Here is a 13868-nt window from a genome sequence, read left to right on the forward strand (position 1 = left end):
ATCCTACCCAACTTTGTCAAAATTCGACCACGTTGGCCAGCCTATTCCTTCAGCAATGCCCGATTTTGAGATGGTGTGAAGCGGCCAAATGCAGAGGCCTTCAAAGCACACCATCTTTGAATCCGATCTCCAGCATCTCTTCGATGCTCCGAGCCCACTGGTTGGCGGGGGGATCTAGATCGTGGAAGGAGCATTCGGCTATCACTTCCATGCTGTCATAGTCAGATAGACCATCCGCACATTCACATTCCCTCCGCTGCTTACTTGTCCGAGGGCATATCAGTTTGTCGAGTCAGATATCGGAATTGCAATACCGCTCCATGACGCACATCAACCTGGACAACATGGTGCAGGAACCAGCTAGCCGGATCGCATCCTTCAGGAGGCTTGTGAGTTCGACCAGAAGAGCTACAAGGGGTATATTCTGACAAGCGTTTGACAGCTGGCTCTTTCTCGTTCCCAGCAGACCTCGCGCACGAGTCAGAAGCACAGAGCATGACTTGCGACAGCTGCCATATATACGAGTCATATTTGGTCTTTGATCCACGATGGCGGTAGCGGAGGTCTTCGTTACCAGCGCCATGCGAGCAGCGACTCTCCTCGAAGAGCATCATGCCTACCACCTCGACCGGGATGCTTCGATTTCCATTACGATGCACAACTAGAAACAATCTGATGACAGCTTGTCAGCAGACTCATCGCTCCCGAGAATTGGCGTCTTCTTTCCGCCACAAATCAGGAAGAAATATGGTCGGCGAGTCGAGACCACACCTTGGATCGTTGCCGACGCAAAAGAGCGGCCCCGGGGCATACCTGATCCACAAATTTTCTCGGTGTTAGTGACCTGCCTATCGCATTATACAGAAAGAAGACGACCAAGTGCGAAAATTTCCTTCCAATTCGTGTCCCCACCTCTGGCTGAAGAATTTGACGCCATAGAGTGCGCCTTGCCTTGGTACCCTCTTTGAGACCTTGGGAAAGTCGCGATTTGTCTAGAGTCTGCTCCCCGCTAGTGAACCAGGTGGAGGCGAGCATTAAAGCGGCTCATGGTTTGACCGTCGACAACTGTGATGGATGTGGCTAGCTGACTGCACACGCCAGTCTGGAAACCGCCTCAGACAAGTGGGCCCAGACTTCTCATCGATCTCTAGGATACGGACGGCAAAGCCATGTGTTTGGGGGCTGATGAAACTATCGGCACGATGAGCAAGAACCTATCCTCCTGAATTTGAACTGTTGCCACACAACAAACGCCCCGTCGGCATGTTTCCCGTACGAAAGCCGATCCATCACACTCGGGGGCGCAGCATCCTGAACGACGATCCCTCCGTGCCTGGATGTCACCCTAGAAGGCCGAAAAGCTACAACCAGGTTGAGTGGAAGGCTCCTGGAGTGTTACAAGGGGTCGTTGAGGCTGCCCAGGGTAGGTACCTTGAAATTGAGCAGGATGATGAATGTCGCACGCCCTTATAAATGTGGCAGCACACGAAAAATACGCAGCCGTGAGGATGCTTCATATCTAGATAAGGACATCTTCAACAGTCATAGACAAGCCAAGCTGACAAAGTACAACTGTTTAGTTCTAGGTGAGCGGAAACCGTGACTCTTGTCGCGATCTCTTTTGCAACGTACACACGTGTATTATCCTTCGGACTGCGAGATTGAACAGAAGCAGTATAAAGTGGGTGGACAAAAAGATGCGAGCGCCAGCACTAGCTACGAGGCTGGGATCGTTTTTAGGAGGCCAAATCCGAAGATGTGCTGGAGATGATACATGGAGCGCAGTCGTGCGTAAGGAAGAGTTTGCCCTCGTTACCCTCCTACGTATGCAGTTGTATGGAGTCTGATATTGGCGTACGGTCAACAACCTTCGACCCATGTTGCAGTCATGCCTCTCTGGCCATTGATCAAGACACATTTCTTTCCCGTCTACCTCAAATCTTGGCCGTGCGAGACACGCCGCCAAGTATGTTCTTCGGTTACGCCAAACGTGCTTCGACTATCATCTCTGTCATGATTAACCTAGTAGTACTGCTCCTCGAAGAAGAGGGCTGTAGTCCGATTCGAAAAAAGACCGTCGAAAAAGACCGTCGAGGAGCGACTGCGCCAGTATGCCTCTAACAAGTCACAACACCCATAGATCATTCAACGACGAGGTCAAGCCAGAGATACGGGAGCCGCTGCGTGATCGGCACGGACTTTACAACTACGAAGCAATAGAGAGCCCTCGAACTGAACTGCTTGTGAAGCTTTTGTATTGATTTTTCTCGAACCTTTCCCAATGCGCAAAATTCTTGTTCGTTAAAAGGTCTAGTAAGCGCAGCACGCGCTGTACATGCGCAGCTCATCCACAGCCAGGCCGCAAAACCAACACCTGGAATTGTCCCAACATAGACACAGGCAGTAGATGACAAGTGTACGCCAAAAACTTTCGTAGCTCCTTGGTGTGGAAACACCCTTCGGAGGCCAAGCCACTTTGTCCCCGTAAGTTGCCATGGATTGCCGTGAAGTGTTTTAGTCATACAGAGCACAAGCTAGGTGTGTGATAGTGAAAGCAGGGAATGTGCAGTTCGTGGTCGTCAAGAAGGTCGGCCAACTGTCGTAAGGATGGATGCAGATTGCACACAAACAAGGATGCCATAGAAAGCCACTGATTGCCTCTGGAGACCATGCCAGATCTTTCCCAAATGTGGCATTGATGAACTCCAACCTTGCCCTTGGCAGTGTCTCTTGATCTGCCAGTTGGGCGATATTGCACAAAAAGGTATATGCTTCCCGAAAATTGCGAGAGCTGTAAAACACCATGGTTGATACGGAAGGAAATTCGTGTGACCGGGCATCAAGCAAAGAACGTCGACAAACAAGCGCGAGGCGCTTCACTTGACGTCAGACAGACAGACCATGGCATCGCGACAAATCTCATCTTCTGCAGGCTCATCAGCACATGTTGGATCGTCGCAGGGGGGAATAATTTACCCTCTCCGACCTCGGCCACCCGAGTAAACGGTCTGCATCGGCGATGAAACAAAATATTGCTGTTGTGGATAATTGTACATGTTGGATGGCATGTTCTGCTGCAGAAAGTTTTGGGGTGGAAATCCACTCGAGCCAACAACGGGACTCATCTGAGCAGAGAACGAGAGGGGCGAGGAAGATGGGTTAGCCATCGGGCGAAAAGGGTCGACGGCCGAAGGAGGCGTTGCGTATCCGTTGTACCCATTTGGCATGTATCCACTGTTGTTCCGTTGAGGGGCGGTCGAAGGGAAACCCTGGTACTGCGATTGAGGCGTCATCTGTTGGTAAGGAAGCTGCGAGTATTGTTGTTGCGCTTGGAAACCATTCATATTGTACGGAGGGAAGCCGAATGAATCAGCTGATCCAGTCCTGATCGGACCTATCCCATTGTCAAAGGTATTGCCGTTGACACTGGGCACGAAAGTCCCACTGTACTGACGCTGGGGGAAGGTCTGCTGTGGTAAGCCATGTGCAGGCATCTGTGGCTGTTGAGTTTGAGCCATAGAGCGGGCGCGGTCATTCGCCGGGTGCGCATGCGCAGGAAACTGCTGCATTGCAGGTTGAGTGGGCCTCGAGGATAGCCCAACTTCGTCCATGATCCTCTTGTAGCCTTGATTTGGCTGCGCCTTGATCTTGCTCAGAACCCTCGAGACGTTCTGGACCACGTCTGGCCTCATGTTCTCGTCAAGGAAAGGCGTTGTCAAGATCTTGAATATCAGCGTCACCCCCGAAGTCTGGTCGCACAAGATCTGTTCAAGCACGGTGTCGTTCGGGCTGAAGAAGAGAGCTTTCAGTACCATGTCCCTGGCTTCGGGCTCATTTCGCTGGTTGATGACCTTGAGCACAGTGAGATACGCCACTTTGTGGGTGCAGAGCTGCACAAGATGGGGGATCAACCTCGGGGCCAGAACTGAGCGTCTGTGCGGGAAGGTACAGGTATCAAGCAGCCAGGTCAACAACAACGCTCCATTGGCGTTTTGAGCGAGTTGAACACTATGCAGAGCAATCGCTGCGGCCATCAGACGTTGCTGACTTTTGGTGGCGTGGTGAGCTTCCAGACAGGCCCGCATTGCCCTGGCTCCGAATCGACCCTGAGCAATTTCCCAAAGCTGGCTGAGCATAGTCTCGAAGATGAAGTCGTTAAAAGGTGGCCCAAAGCGAAGGCAGCATTGCAGCACATAATTGCCGTATTGATCGAGGAAAAGAGGTACTGTGTATGGACGTAGGGTGTCGACGATCAGTTGGATTTGGGTCTCAGTCTTGCTGACTTCAATGATCTTTTGAGCGGCCCATGTACCGTTCTTGTGAACTCCAATTTCTGCAAGATGGGGAGCAATGCGCGTCAACATCTGCTCTTTGGTCTGCTCAGAACAATATTCAAAGAGCTTCTGCACAACGGTGTTGCCTAGATAGTCCGATGACAACTCGGCAATCTCAGGAAGCATGTCGATGGCAATCTGTTCGATCTCTTGCAATCCACAAGCGCCATTATCGATCCTTTTACGGATGTCCCGTAGTCTAGGAGCATCGTACATCCTTGTAGCGCTTGGCTCTGGAATGGGGGGAATTTCCTTCTCAAAGCGATTGAAGCTAATGGCGCTCTCAATGTTAGCAGAAATCCCCGCCAGATCCGATTGTGGGCCGCCAAAATCGAGCACGATCTGTAGGATGTCCGGCTGCAGCTCTGTCAGCCTGTCTGCAGCCGGCAGATTTAGAGTGCCCTGGGCATGCAGAGAGCCGGTGGGACTGCCAGAAGTATCGTGAGGCTGTGAGGGTCCTGCTTCAGCATTGCCGTTGTTAGATCCTGGAGGAGGTGTGGCATTCTGTACAGGGGTGATGGACACCGACGCATTCGGAGCCTTAGCAAACCCGATTCTAACGGGTCCAGCTCCGGGGAAGATTTCCTTTCCGTTGAGCAACTGGCGGGCACGCACGGCATGCTCGACAGATTCAAAGTTGACGAAACCGCAGTTTTTGTGTGTGAGCACTCTCGTCGACTCTATAGCGCCATAACGACTGAAGATGGCGTCCAGCGAGGACATGGTTGTTGAATTCGGAATAGAACCGATCCAAAGAGACCGAGAGATTTGCACGTCAGGGTCGTCCAGACCCTCAAAGCCCAAGGGCATATTTTCGCCAATCGTCAGATGCTGCAACGAGTCTGTGAGGCTCGATGGCTCTAGCATATCTGAGGCCTGCATATCAAAACCCATGTCGACGCTATCCGCAGGTTGCTGGACGAAATTTCGGAGCGAGGTACGTTGAGGTGTTTCAACGAGCCCAGCGGTGCGAGCTCTGGGGCGCGCGGCACTGGCGTTCACTGCAAAGGCCTGGACTGCCTGGTTGTGTAGGCGGACCTTCTCCTGAACCATTTCATACTCGGCTTCCAGCGCTGCAGCCGCCGAGGGCGTCAAGGTGCCGCTTTGGAACAACGGAAAGCTGGTATTTCCTTCCTGGCTTTCGGTTTGGTATTTAGATTGTGTGTTGACCGAGAAGGACCTGAACCGGCTTGAATTGCGCATTCCAAACCCTAACACGTCTGGCAGATTGGTATCATGCGAACGGCCACTTTCATTTGCACCCTGACGCAACGCATCAGATCTTGACTGGTGGGGAGGTTCCGCAAGTCCAAGATAATCGAGGGTCCGTACCCCCGAGTCGGACATGCCGTCTTTGGAATATCCTGATGGCTGAGGCGACGTGGGGTCCTCGGCGGAACTGATGCTGGTTAAGGTGGCAGCGCGTGTTCTTGTTCCCCAGCCGGTACTAAAGGTGCTTGAGCCGAAGGCACCTGAGTTGCCAAGCAGACTAGCCCGCTGAGGCATGCTTCCCGCACGAAGTCTGGACAAGAGTGCCGACGTGGCCGGATTGGCTTGGTTGGAAGAAGTCGAGTAGAACGCAGTTTCGGCGGCGGAAGTGGATCCAGGCCGGAAAGGACTGGTCGACGGCGTTGGACGAGACGTTTTGGAGGTCAGGACGTTAACACCGTTCACCGTCCCAACTGGCGAAATTCGCGAAGGAAGAGTGCCTGCACGACCTCGGCGGGCCGGGCTGTTGATTCCAGTCTCTGTGAGCGGCACCAGATCGGGGAAGCCATCTTGGTTAGGAGACTCCGGAATCTCAAAGAGAGGCGTGGAGGTGCCGCTGGTGGGAGGTCCCCAGATGTTCGGGGCGAGACCAGCCTGAGATTGTAGTTCGCGGGTCCGTTTGGGGAAGAGTCGTGAGGCTTGATCGTGCAGAGGAGAACCAGCTCCAACTCTTGCACTGGACAAGCCAGCCAGCCCAGAAGATGATTTAGAGCTCCCGAAGGGAGACTTGCTGGTGGGCACTGGAGGAGGGTCGGCCATGGATGGTAGTCCTGAGAGATTTATGTTGAGAGGCCCGTCTGGCCTCGCGGTGGGAGGAGCCATGGGAAGCTCTCAGAAGCCTTCGGACTGCAATCAAATAGATTTTTGTGCTGCGTCGAAAAATTATGTATAATGCCAACTCTTCCCCGTAGAGGCCTCAGCGGAACGGGGCAACGGTCTTCAAGCCTTCGTATAACGTTGTGTGGTCCGGGTGATATTGAGATGCACGAGGGGTTGTCTGGCTTTCAGTTCAGACAGGGGTGGATAGGATGTGCGGTTACAGCTATACCAGCTGTGCTGCCGGTCGCACGGAGAGAGCAGGCACTCGATATATCCAAGGCCCGAGTCGAGTCAAGATCGTTTGTGCTGGGACGAGAGCAGCTCGGAAACCAGGATATTACATTTAAGAGCGGTCGGGGGCGATTGGAGAAGGAGAGACTGTGGACTGCCGTATTAACACAAAGGATGGAATTGAGAGAAGTGAATAAAGCAGCTCTCCAGGGCTGAAGGGGAATTAGGGGATGGCTGAAGATGCAATTGTAAGTGAGGGCAAAGAGAGCAGGAAGATGAAGCAGCAGTCTGGTGGATGGATTAGGGGCTCAAGTGCGAAAGTAAAGTAAAGGCAAGGTGAGGTTCGGGTTGCGCAGACGCAGCAAGCGACCCACGTCAACGGCTGCTATGGAAAGTACGGGGAAGAACCTCGACGCTCTGCCGCACAAGCACCATCTCGGTTTAGTCACACTTCTGAAGAATTTGCTGCTAGGTGCAACCCACGAGACCCGTTCGACCAGCGCCCCAGTACTCGTACTCTGTCTCTTCCTCCAACGCGAAGTGTCGTCGAACCCGCCAGGGACGAACAGATCATTGCCGTAACGGAAATCAGGTCGAGGAGACCTGGCATTTGCAAGCAGCCTGGCCAGTGGCAGCTCACATTTCAAGTTTTCTTCAATGCCACGTCCTTCGCTGCAGGACGAGTCTGCTACCGGAATGGGACACGGGAGACACGAGGAAAGACCCGCGACGAAGGATTATGCCAGCTCCTCGGTGGTCCTTCAAGTCCATGGAGCCTATCGTTGCCCTGATCCCGCTTATTCCAAACCACCGAGCCCATCCAAGCTATGCCCCATGAAACGGCTTCTGTGTGTCAATTATGCGCTCAATCTCGTTCCATGATCCTGAAGTCCAAGCGTTCAAGACGTGACTGAGGAAATGCACGACTCGCATGAGCATGCACCAATTGAGCTCTCCAACAGCAAAAGCACGAGGGCATCATTCAATAGCTCTTCACATCCCTCTGGCACTGGAGGCTGATGGCCGTGACGGACAACCTGAAACACTGGCGCCCATCATCCACAGCCAACCACGTTGCTCCCGCTCAAGGCTATCTCGATGTGGAGTACTGACCCCAAGGCATCCAGTACTGGGTACCTCGTATCACCTGCTGTGTACCGGGGCCGAGCGCCTGTGTTCTCGGTGAGATATCCCATGAGCTGTCCGTGCTGCCCATTTTTGCGGGGATCGTATTGGCTGCAGCCAGGAAAAGGCCCCTGAGAGCTGCATTTTAGCCCAGCTTGTAATCGTCTAACACACTCTCACTCTTACAACTCCACTCATCAGTCGAATTCGAGGTCAGCACTGTCTGCATCTGTCTGATGCACCTATTAATACTGCACGATATCACAGGGAATGTACTCCATACCAAGCTCGAAAAGCTCGGTGTTGGCTGTGAGCTGTGAGCCAACCCACAACTGAAAATGGTCACGTGCTAGCATCATCATCACTCCCAGTGAGCTGCGACTTCGGCATTCAAGCTGTTCAGCATCAATTTCGAGGAATCTACGTAGTACCAAAGAGTCGTAGTTGAGGAGGATCCAGGTGGAATGCGTACTTGTCAGAGACTGCCCCAAAACCCTGAACAGCCCACAGAGACATTGATCCTGCTGGACTGACAGGATTGTATAATGGCACAGTGCGTTGACTATATCGATTGCTCCAGCCACATGCAAACTACCGAGGCAGAAGTGTCAGCTTTTTAGAGCTCAGACTGCACCTCTCGACTAAGTCGTAAAATTTACGTTTGGGTCGGACGGCGGTCAATAGGTAAATATCCAATTCTTGGGCCCAGGAACGGTGCAAGAAGTGCCAGATATTTTACAACCACCTGTGGGGATTTGCCACTGCTAGTCAGTCCAACCTCTTCAGGCGTTGAGAGCCACAGTACAAGCATCAGAGGCATCTCCCGATGCTGCTTTTGCGAACGAGCTTGTGGTATCGCATGCCACTAGCTAGTGTTAATGAGGAACTTGAACTCCGTCCTTCTGTACCTCGATCTGCGCCCCTTAACCAAGCCTTCCGAAGCGACGAACGCCCGTTCCTCCAGGCTTTTGGACAGTGACTCGTATTTCCATACTCGTCAGCAGCGGTGAGGGTGTACGAATGCCATGAGAACATACTTGAGCCTACTCTCGGGTCATGTTCAGTCACGTCCTTTGTAGGCAGAGCGAGAGAAACTCAGGCTCCGAGGGAAGCTCCCCAATCGGGTGTTCTGAGATCGGTCGGGATCTGCAGAGCCATTCCATCACAGGAGCGGACCTTTCGTCGCCAGTCTTACCATCGCTCACCTGCCGGTCAGAGACGAGATTGCTGGACACGGCAACTGCTTTCTGTTTCAAACCAGAATTGCAGAGGACTTCTTGACGTGATTGCCGCGAGGCGACCGAGATCTCCTCTCAGGAAGCTCTTCAGTGACTGGTGTAACAGACTTGGCTGCTAGCCCTTCAATCACCACAGACGATCTTTCTCGATCGTAAATCGTTTGAGGACAGGGTGGGTCTAGAGCCAGGACGCACTGATCGAGGGTCAGAAGGCGAGCTCACGGTGGACCGAAGAAGCCACACTAATGCCGTATCCCTCTCACTCGGGTCCATGGTGAGATTATCTGGTGTAAGACTGCTGCGACATGGATGCAAGTTGAGATATAGTTGAGCAATCCTGCAAAATCATCTTGGTCCAGACAATTTGTCGGGGAAGTTCCTGCCAAGCTCTTGCTGTACTTCGGTACCGCTCCTATCAGGTGGAGCCAGCAAATCGATGGATACGCTTGATGGCTTTTGTTACTCCCGACTTGAATTCGATCGGAGGGCGTCATAAACCCTATGGGAAGAGCATCATGAGCCGTTGGTGATCCTCATTTTTGACTTCATTCCCATCAGCTTTCCCATGTCCCCCGTCAACCCGCTTCTACTCTCTAAATGTGATCGGCGGGGACATTAAATACATCCTCCCTCACACGCATGCGCTGCACAGTCGTCATCTCCAGTCACCTCTCTCTCACTCTCGCCTCGCCAGTTCCCAATCTGCGATGACCTTCTATACTCAGCATGAACGGTATTACCGAGCCGTTACCCGGCCTCCTTGACGACCCTCAATTTCAGATCACCGACTTGCCCGCACTGACCGACTTCCATATTGCTCCCCTTCGAAACCCTGCCCCGAGTCGCCATGCAAACATTCCTCTACCCCTCGAGCCTGTCGCGGGCAAAATCCACAACAACAGCAGAGCAACCAAGAGCACTGTTCGTCGGGAAGATGAATCTGAGAAGAGGCGGGCCCCTAAGATCACTCCTAGCGATGTGCTTCTGGCGAGAGAGGCCAAGAAGCCGCATCTGGCCATTAGTGAGCTGCTGGAAGCCAACGACGGCTCTGACATGGTCCCTACACAACTGCCCTCCTTCATCAGTTTGTCTGTAGTCGAAAAGTCGCCTATACAGGCTCCCTCACCCTTGGAACACGGCCACGCTCAGAAGCGGTTGAGACTGGACACTGACGGCGAGGCTGTCGCTCTTGAGATGATAAGGCATCTGCCTCGTCCTGCTCAAAAGGAAGACCGACCAAACAGACCCGCTCCTCTCTTACCAGCCATGGTTACAGGCCTGCATGAGCCTCCTCCTTCTGCGGCTCTTCTACCATCCATCGACGTTGCCTCCAGACCTGCAGCTCCACGTTCCACAACGACCTCGAAAATCCATGTCAAGGATATGCTGACTGAGTCGGATCCAGAGTCCGCACATTGGCGAGCCCCACCTGCCGTGGTCGTTGAGAAACAAGTGCCTTGTGCCCACGAAACTGTCGCTACACAACCAACACCAGCCAACGCAAATGTTCCGGCCACTACGCCATCAACTTCTTGTGCGGTCCCCTGGAAAGACAACAAGCCTCGCCGTGCCCGTCGGAAGTGGAGTGAGAGTGAGACACGAGATCTACTAGCTGGTGTGAAGAAGTATGGCATGGGCAAGTGGAAGCAAATACTTGATGATCCATCATTCAACTTCAGCGAGCGGAGCTCGGTCGACCTGAAAGACAGATATCGTGTCTGTGCGAACAACGATTCGGTTCCCAAGTCAGAGACAAATGCGAGCACCAACAACCCTGTTCCAGAACAAACGGCTCCGACCGAAGGTGAAGGACCTTCGCTCTCACCCATGAAAGGCACGGAGGCAGATTCACCCTTGGAGCAAGGCCACGCTCCGAAACAGCGCCGTAAGCGTCGGGCTTGGACGGTCGCTGAAGATGAAAGCTTGCTGAAGGGTGTGGCCAGGCATGGATTCCAGTGGACTGCAATTCACGATGACCCTGAGCTCGACCTGGCGCACAGACGGGCTACTGACCTTCGAGACCGTATCAGAAATAAGTTTCCAGATGGATACAAGCATGCCGAAACTGCGCCGTTGAGATCCGAGGTCAAGAAGGCAGAGAAGCTCGCAGTTTCTTCCGCAGGAACCCCTGATATTCCCAACCCGGGCAGTGCTGTACCTGCGGCCAAGAACTCTGCGTCAGTCATTCACAACAGCACCCCTGCGGCAACACCTATAAAAACGAGCACCCCAACTCCGACCAGGGCAGCCAGTGGCAAGGTGAAATCGTCGACGTCCGCTAGCTCACTAACAATGCTACTCCGTAGCGATGACATAGACATGGAGCCTACTAAGGAGAAAGGCGATAAAGAGAAGGACAGAGAGCGGGAGAGAGACCAGCAAGTGGGAGTCACCCTACCGAGCTTTACTCTAGAAGTCGATGACGATATGGATTGGGAGGATAATCGGCTGCCTCCCCTACATGAGTGGGACGAAATCGGAATATGAAGCAGGACAGAGAACGTCGCAAAGGAGCCTGCTCATACCGAAGATGGTACTCTGTACGCCGTGCCTCAAATGGGCACCCCAGGACTAACATTGGACTAATACACAACCATTTCTGGATCGGAGGCAAATCGGTCCCAGGGGATTTATCATCCGTGGCAGGATATCTCTGGCTTGGAACGCTCTATGCTACCCCTGGATATGGGATATTGGAGGGAACATGGGAATCTGGGAAATTGAATGGGTTTCTGGGAACTGGCTGCCATTGTTTCTTGCATATAACTGCTGCAGCTTTCTCGTCAAGGAGGGACACTGGAATGGACAGGCACGGGACTTTGCACAAATGGTCCGACGGCTTCGAGGAAACATGGATGGAATGGAAATGGGAAAATGGAAAAAGGAAAACTTGTTGGCTCTTTATGATACCCCCTTTTTGTTGATTTCGTCGGAAAGCATGGATTGAATTGGATTGGATGGGATGGGATGGGTTATCGTTTGTTTAGATAGAACACAGGCTTTGATATGGGAAGGGAAGGGAAGGGAAGGGACCATGCCCGCATGCTGTGGCCCGGCTGATCGGACGGGAAAAGTTAGTCGTTTTAGCTCAAGGACTTCAAGTCCGCTTTGAGGAGACGTCGAGAATGAACAGGCTGGAACGAATCTTTGTTCTTACCGCCTGCGCCGCTCTTTTGTAACAGAGCTTCGATGTGAAAAACGCCGTGTTCTTTCTCGACACACGATGATCAAAGTCCCACCCGATAATTTTAGTCGTTCCACCCGGTGAGAAGCCTCGGAGCGAGGAATGAGAAATGAGAACCATGGGTCCAAGTATTCAAGTCACATGCATGCATGAGAGAGAGAGAACACGCGAGCAATACACCAAGTGCTGTAGAGCTAGCATTCGAACAGCTGGAACATCACTACTCTAGGCGTACATAGCTGGGTGAGACGGCACTCAAAAGCATAGAGGAGATACGACTTTGATGTCATTGGCATTGAAGAGCGCAGGCGGTCACAAAAATCGCTGTGCTGACTTGCAACAAAACGCGAATTGACGGCGCAGGCGGGCATGGAGGGAGGGTTGTGATGGGTAGGAATGGGAACCTGGAGTTTCGAGACGGTTGAGATTAGAATCACTGGTAGTATTGTCCAACGTTGGAAAGGTTTTGGGTTACTATATGGAAAGTCAATCCACATCAGACAGGTCTTGGTAGACTCAACTCGACTGTCCTTGCTCTTTGCCAGCTTTGGTTGGCATCGAGTTTCCTGTCGGAGTGGGCTGACATGCTTAAGCCATTTCCAGCTTGATCGGGGGCATTCTCATTTGTAGTCTTCACCAATCGGTGTTCCGCCTTCGAAGTAGATCTGGACAGTGATGATATTTCATTTGGCATTGCAAACCTGGACTGTACTGTCCAACGACCACGAGCTTGATAACTCCTTGACACCTCGTGAGCCAGGCAAACAAAGAATACAACCGACCACTAAGCAAAGGGGCGTTGAAAAGAAATCCTAGCGTAAAGACGCACCCCACCTAAACACCGGGAGCCTAGGGAGAAGGGCTTTTGGTCTTGGTAGAGTCACATATCGGGCGTCGACCTGTTGTTGCTCGTTCACAGGTGCCGGGTCTTGATATTGTTCGTCATGTCGTTCCTCATTCTGTTTTCTTGGTTGGTAGTTTGTTCCGGGTTGGATTGATTGGGGCTTGCGCTTGGCTTCTCACCAAGCATTTCGGTCCCAATTTGGATCTATGTGTCCGTGGGTCAGCTTCACTCAGACAGCCGCATCGCTACTCTGATCATACCTTGTATGAACGCCCCAAGGACTTTACTCCCTGTCTGCAGCAGTGGATGTCCCACCACAATTTGCAGGAAGCGCTGCAATCCTTCTCTCCTGTGCTCGATCACATCGTCCGAGAATCTGTTTGTGAAGACTTTGCCCGGTAATGGAGGAATCGTGACTCTAGCGCTTTCTCGCTCGAGGATGTCTCGGAAGTACTCGAAGTCTGAGTAGCGACGGCGGACCACAGAGTGACGCAGTTTGAAGGCCGGAATGTTGGTTCGTGTGTGGATCTCGTAGGATGTGTACATGTTTCGAGGGGAGGAGCCGTGAGTCTGTGGGTTCTTGACCTGGTTTAGATCGAGTGTCAGTGTACGTCCTCAATGGGTGTGCCGGGTCGCATAACGACGAGCGAAGGGAGGTCGCCTCATAATGTCCACGAAAGTCAGAGGAGGTTCGGCATACTTCTATCTCGAGGAAGTTTTCCGGAGGACCGTAGATCTCCTCGAAAGTCTGTTGACGCGACTCTGGTAAGGCCTGCATGACTGTGGGGTTTGCAGAGAGAGACGCAGGCAGCTGAACAAGGCGA

The 13868-nt window shown here is 52.7% G+C and overlaps 3 protein-coding genes across 3 annotated transcripts; 1 reads left to right on the top strand and 2 right to left on the bottom strand.

The window, feature by feature from the left end:
- Positions 1–2972: 2972 nt before the first annotated feature.
- Positions 2973–6362, bottom strand: G647_00616 (uncharacterized protein; the record flags this gene model as incomplete). The annotated part of the gene is made up of 1 exon (XM_008724019.1): positions 2973–6362. One exon carries the CDS (start codon positions 6360–6362, stop codon positions 2973–2975), a length of 3390 nt encoding a protein of 1129 aa, XP_008722241.1.
- A 3380-nt stretch (positions 6363–9742) lies between these two features.
- G647_00617 (uncharacterized protein) lies at positions 9743–11503 on the top strand (the record flags this gene model as incomplete). The annotated part of the gene is made up of 1 exon (XM_008724020.1): positions 9743–11503. One exon carries the CDS (start codon positions 9743–9745, stop codon positions 11501–11503), a length of 1761 nt encoding a protein of 586 aa, XP_008722242.1.
- Positions 11504–13269: 1766 nt separating this feature from the next.
- On the bottom strand, positions 13270–13822 carry G647_00618 (sorting nexin-3; the record flags this gene model as incomplete). The annotated part of the gene is made up of 2 exons (XM_008724021.1): positions 13270–13629; positions 13745–13822. The coding sequence occupies 2 exons, from the start codon at positions 13820–13822 to the stop codon at positions 13270–13272; spliced, it is 438 nt and encodes a 145-aa protein (XP_008722243.1).
- Positions 13823–13868: the final 46 nt, after the last annotated feature.

This window comes from Cladophialophora carrionii (assembly GCF_000365165.1).
Source record: "Cladophialophora carrionii CBS 160.54 unplaced genomic scaffold supercont1.1, whole genome shotgun sequence".
NCBI classification, from domain to species: Eukaryota; Fungi; Ascomycota; class Eurotiomycetes; order Chaetothyriales; family Herpotrichiellaceae; genus Cladophialophora; species Cladophialophora carrionii.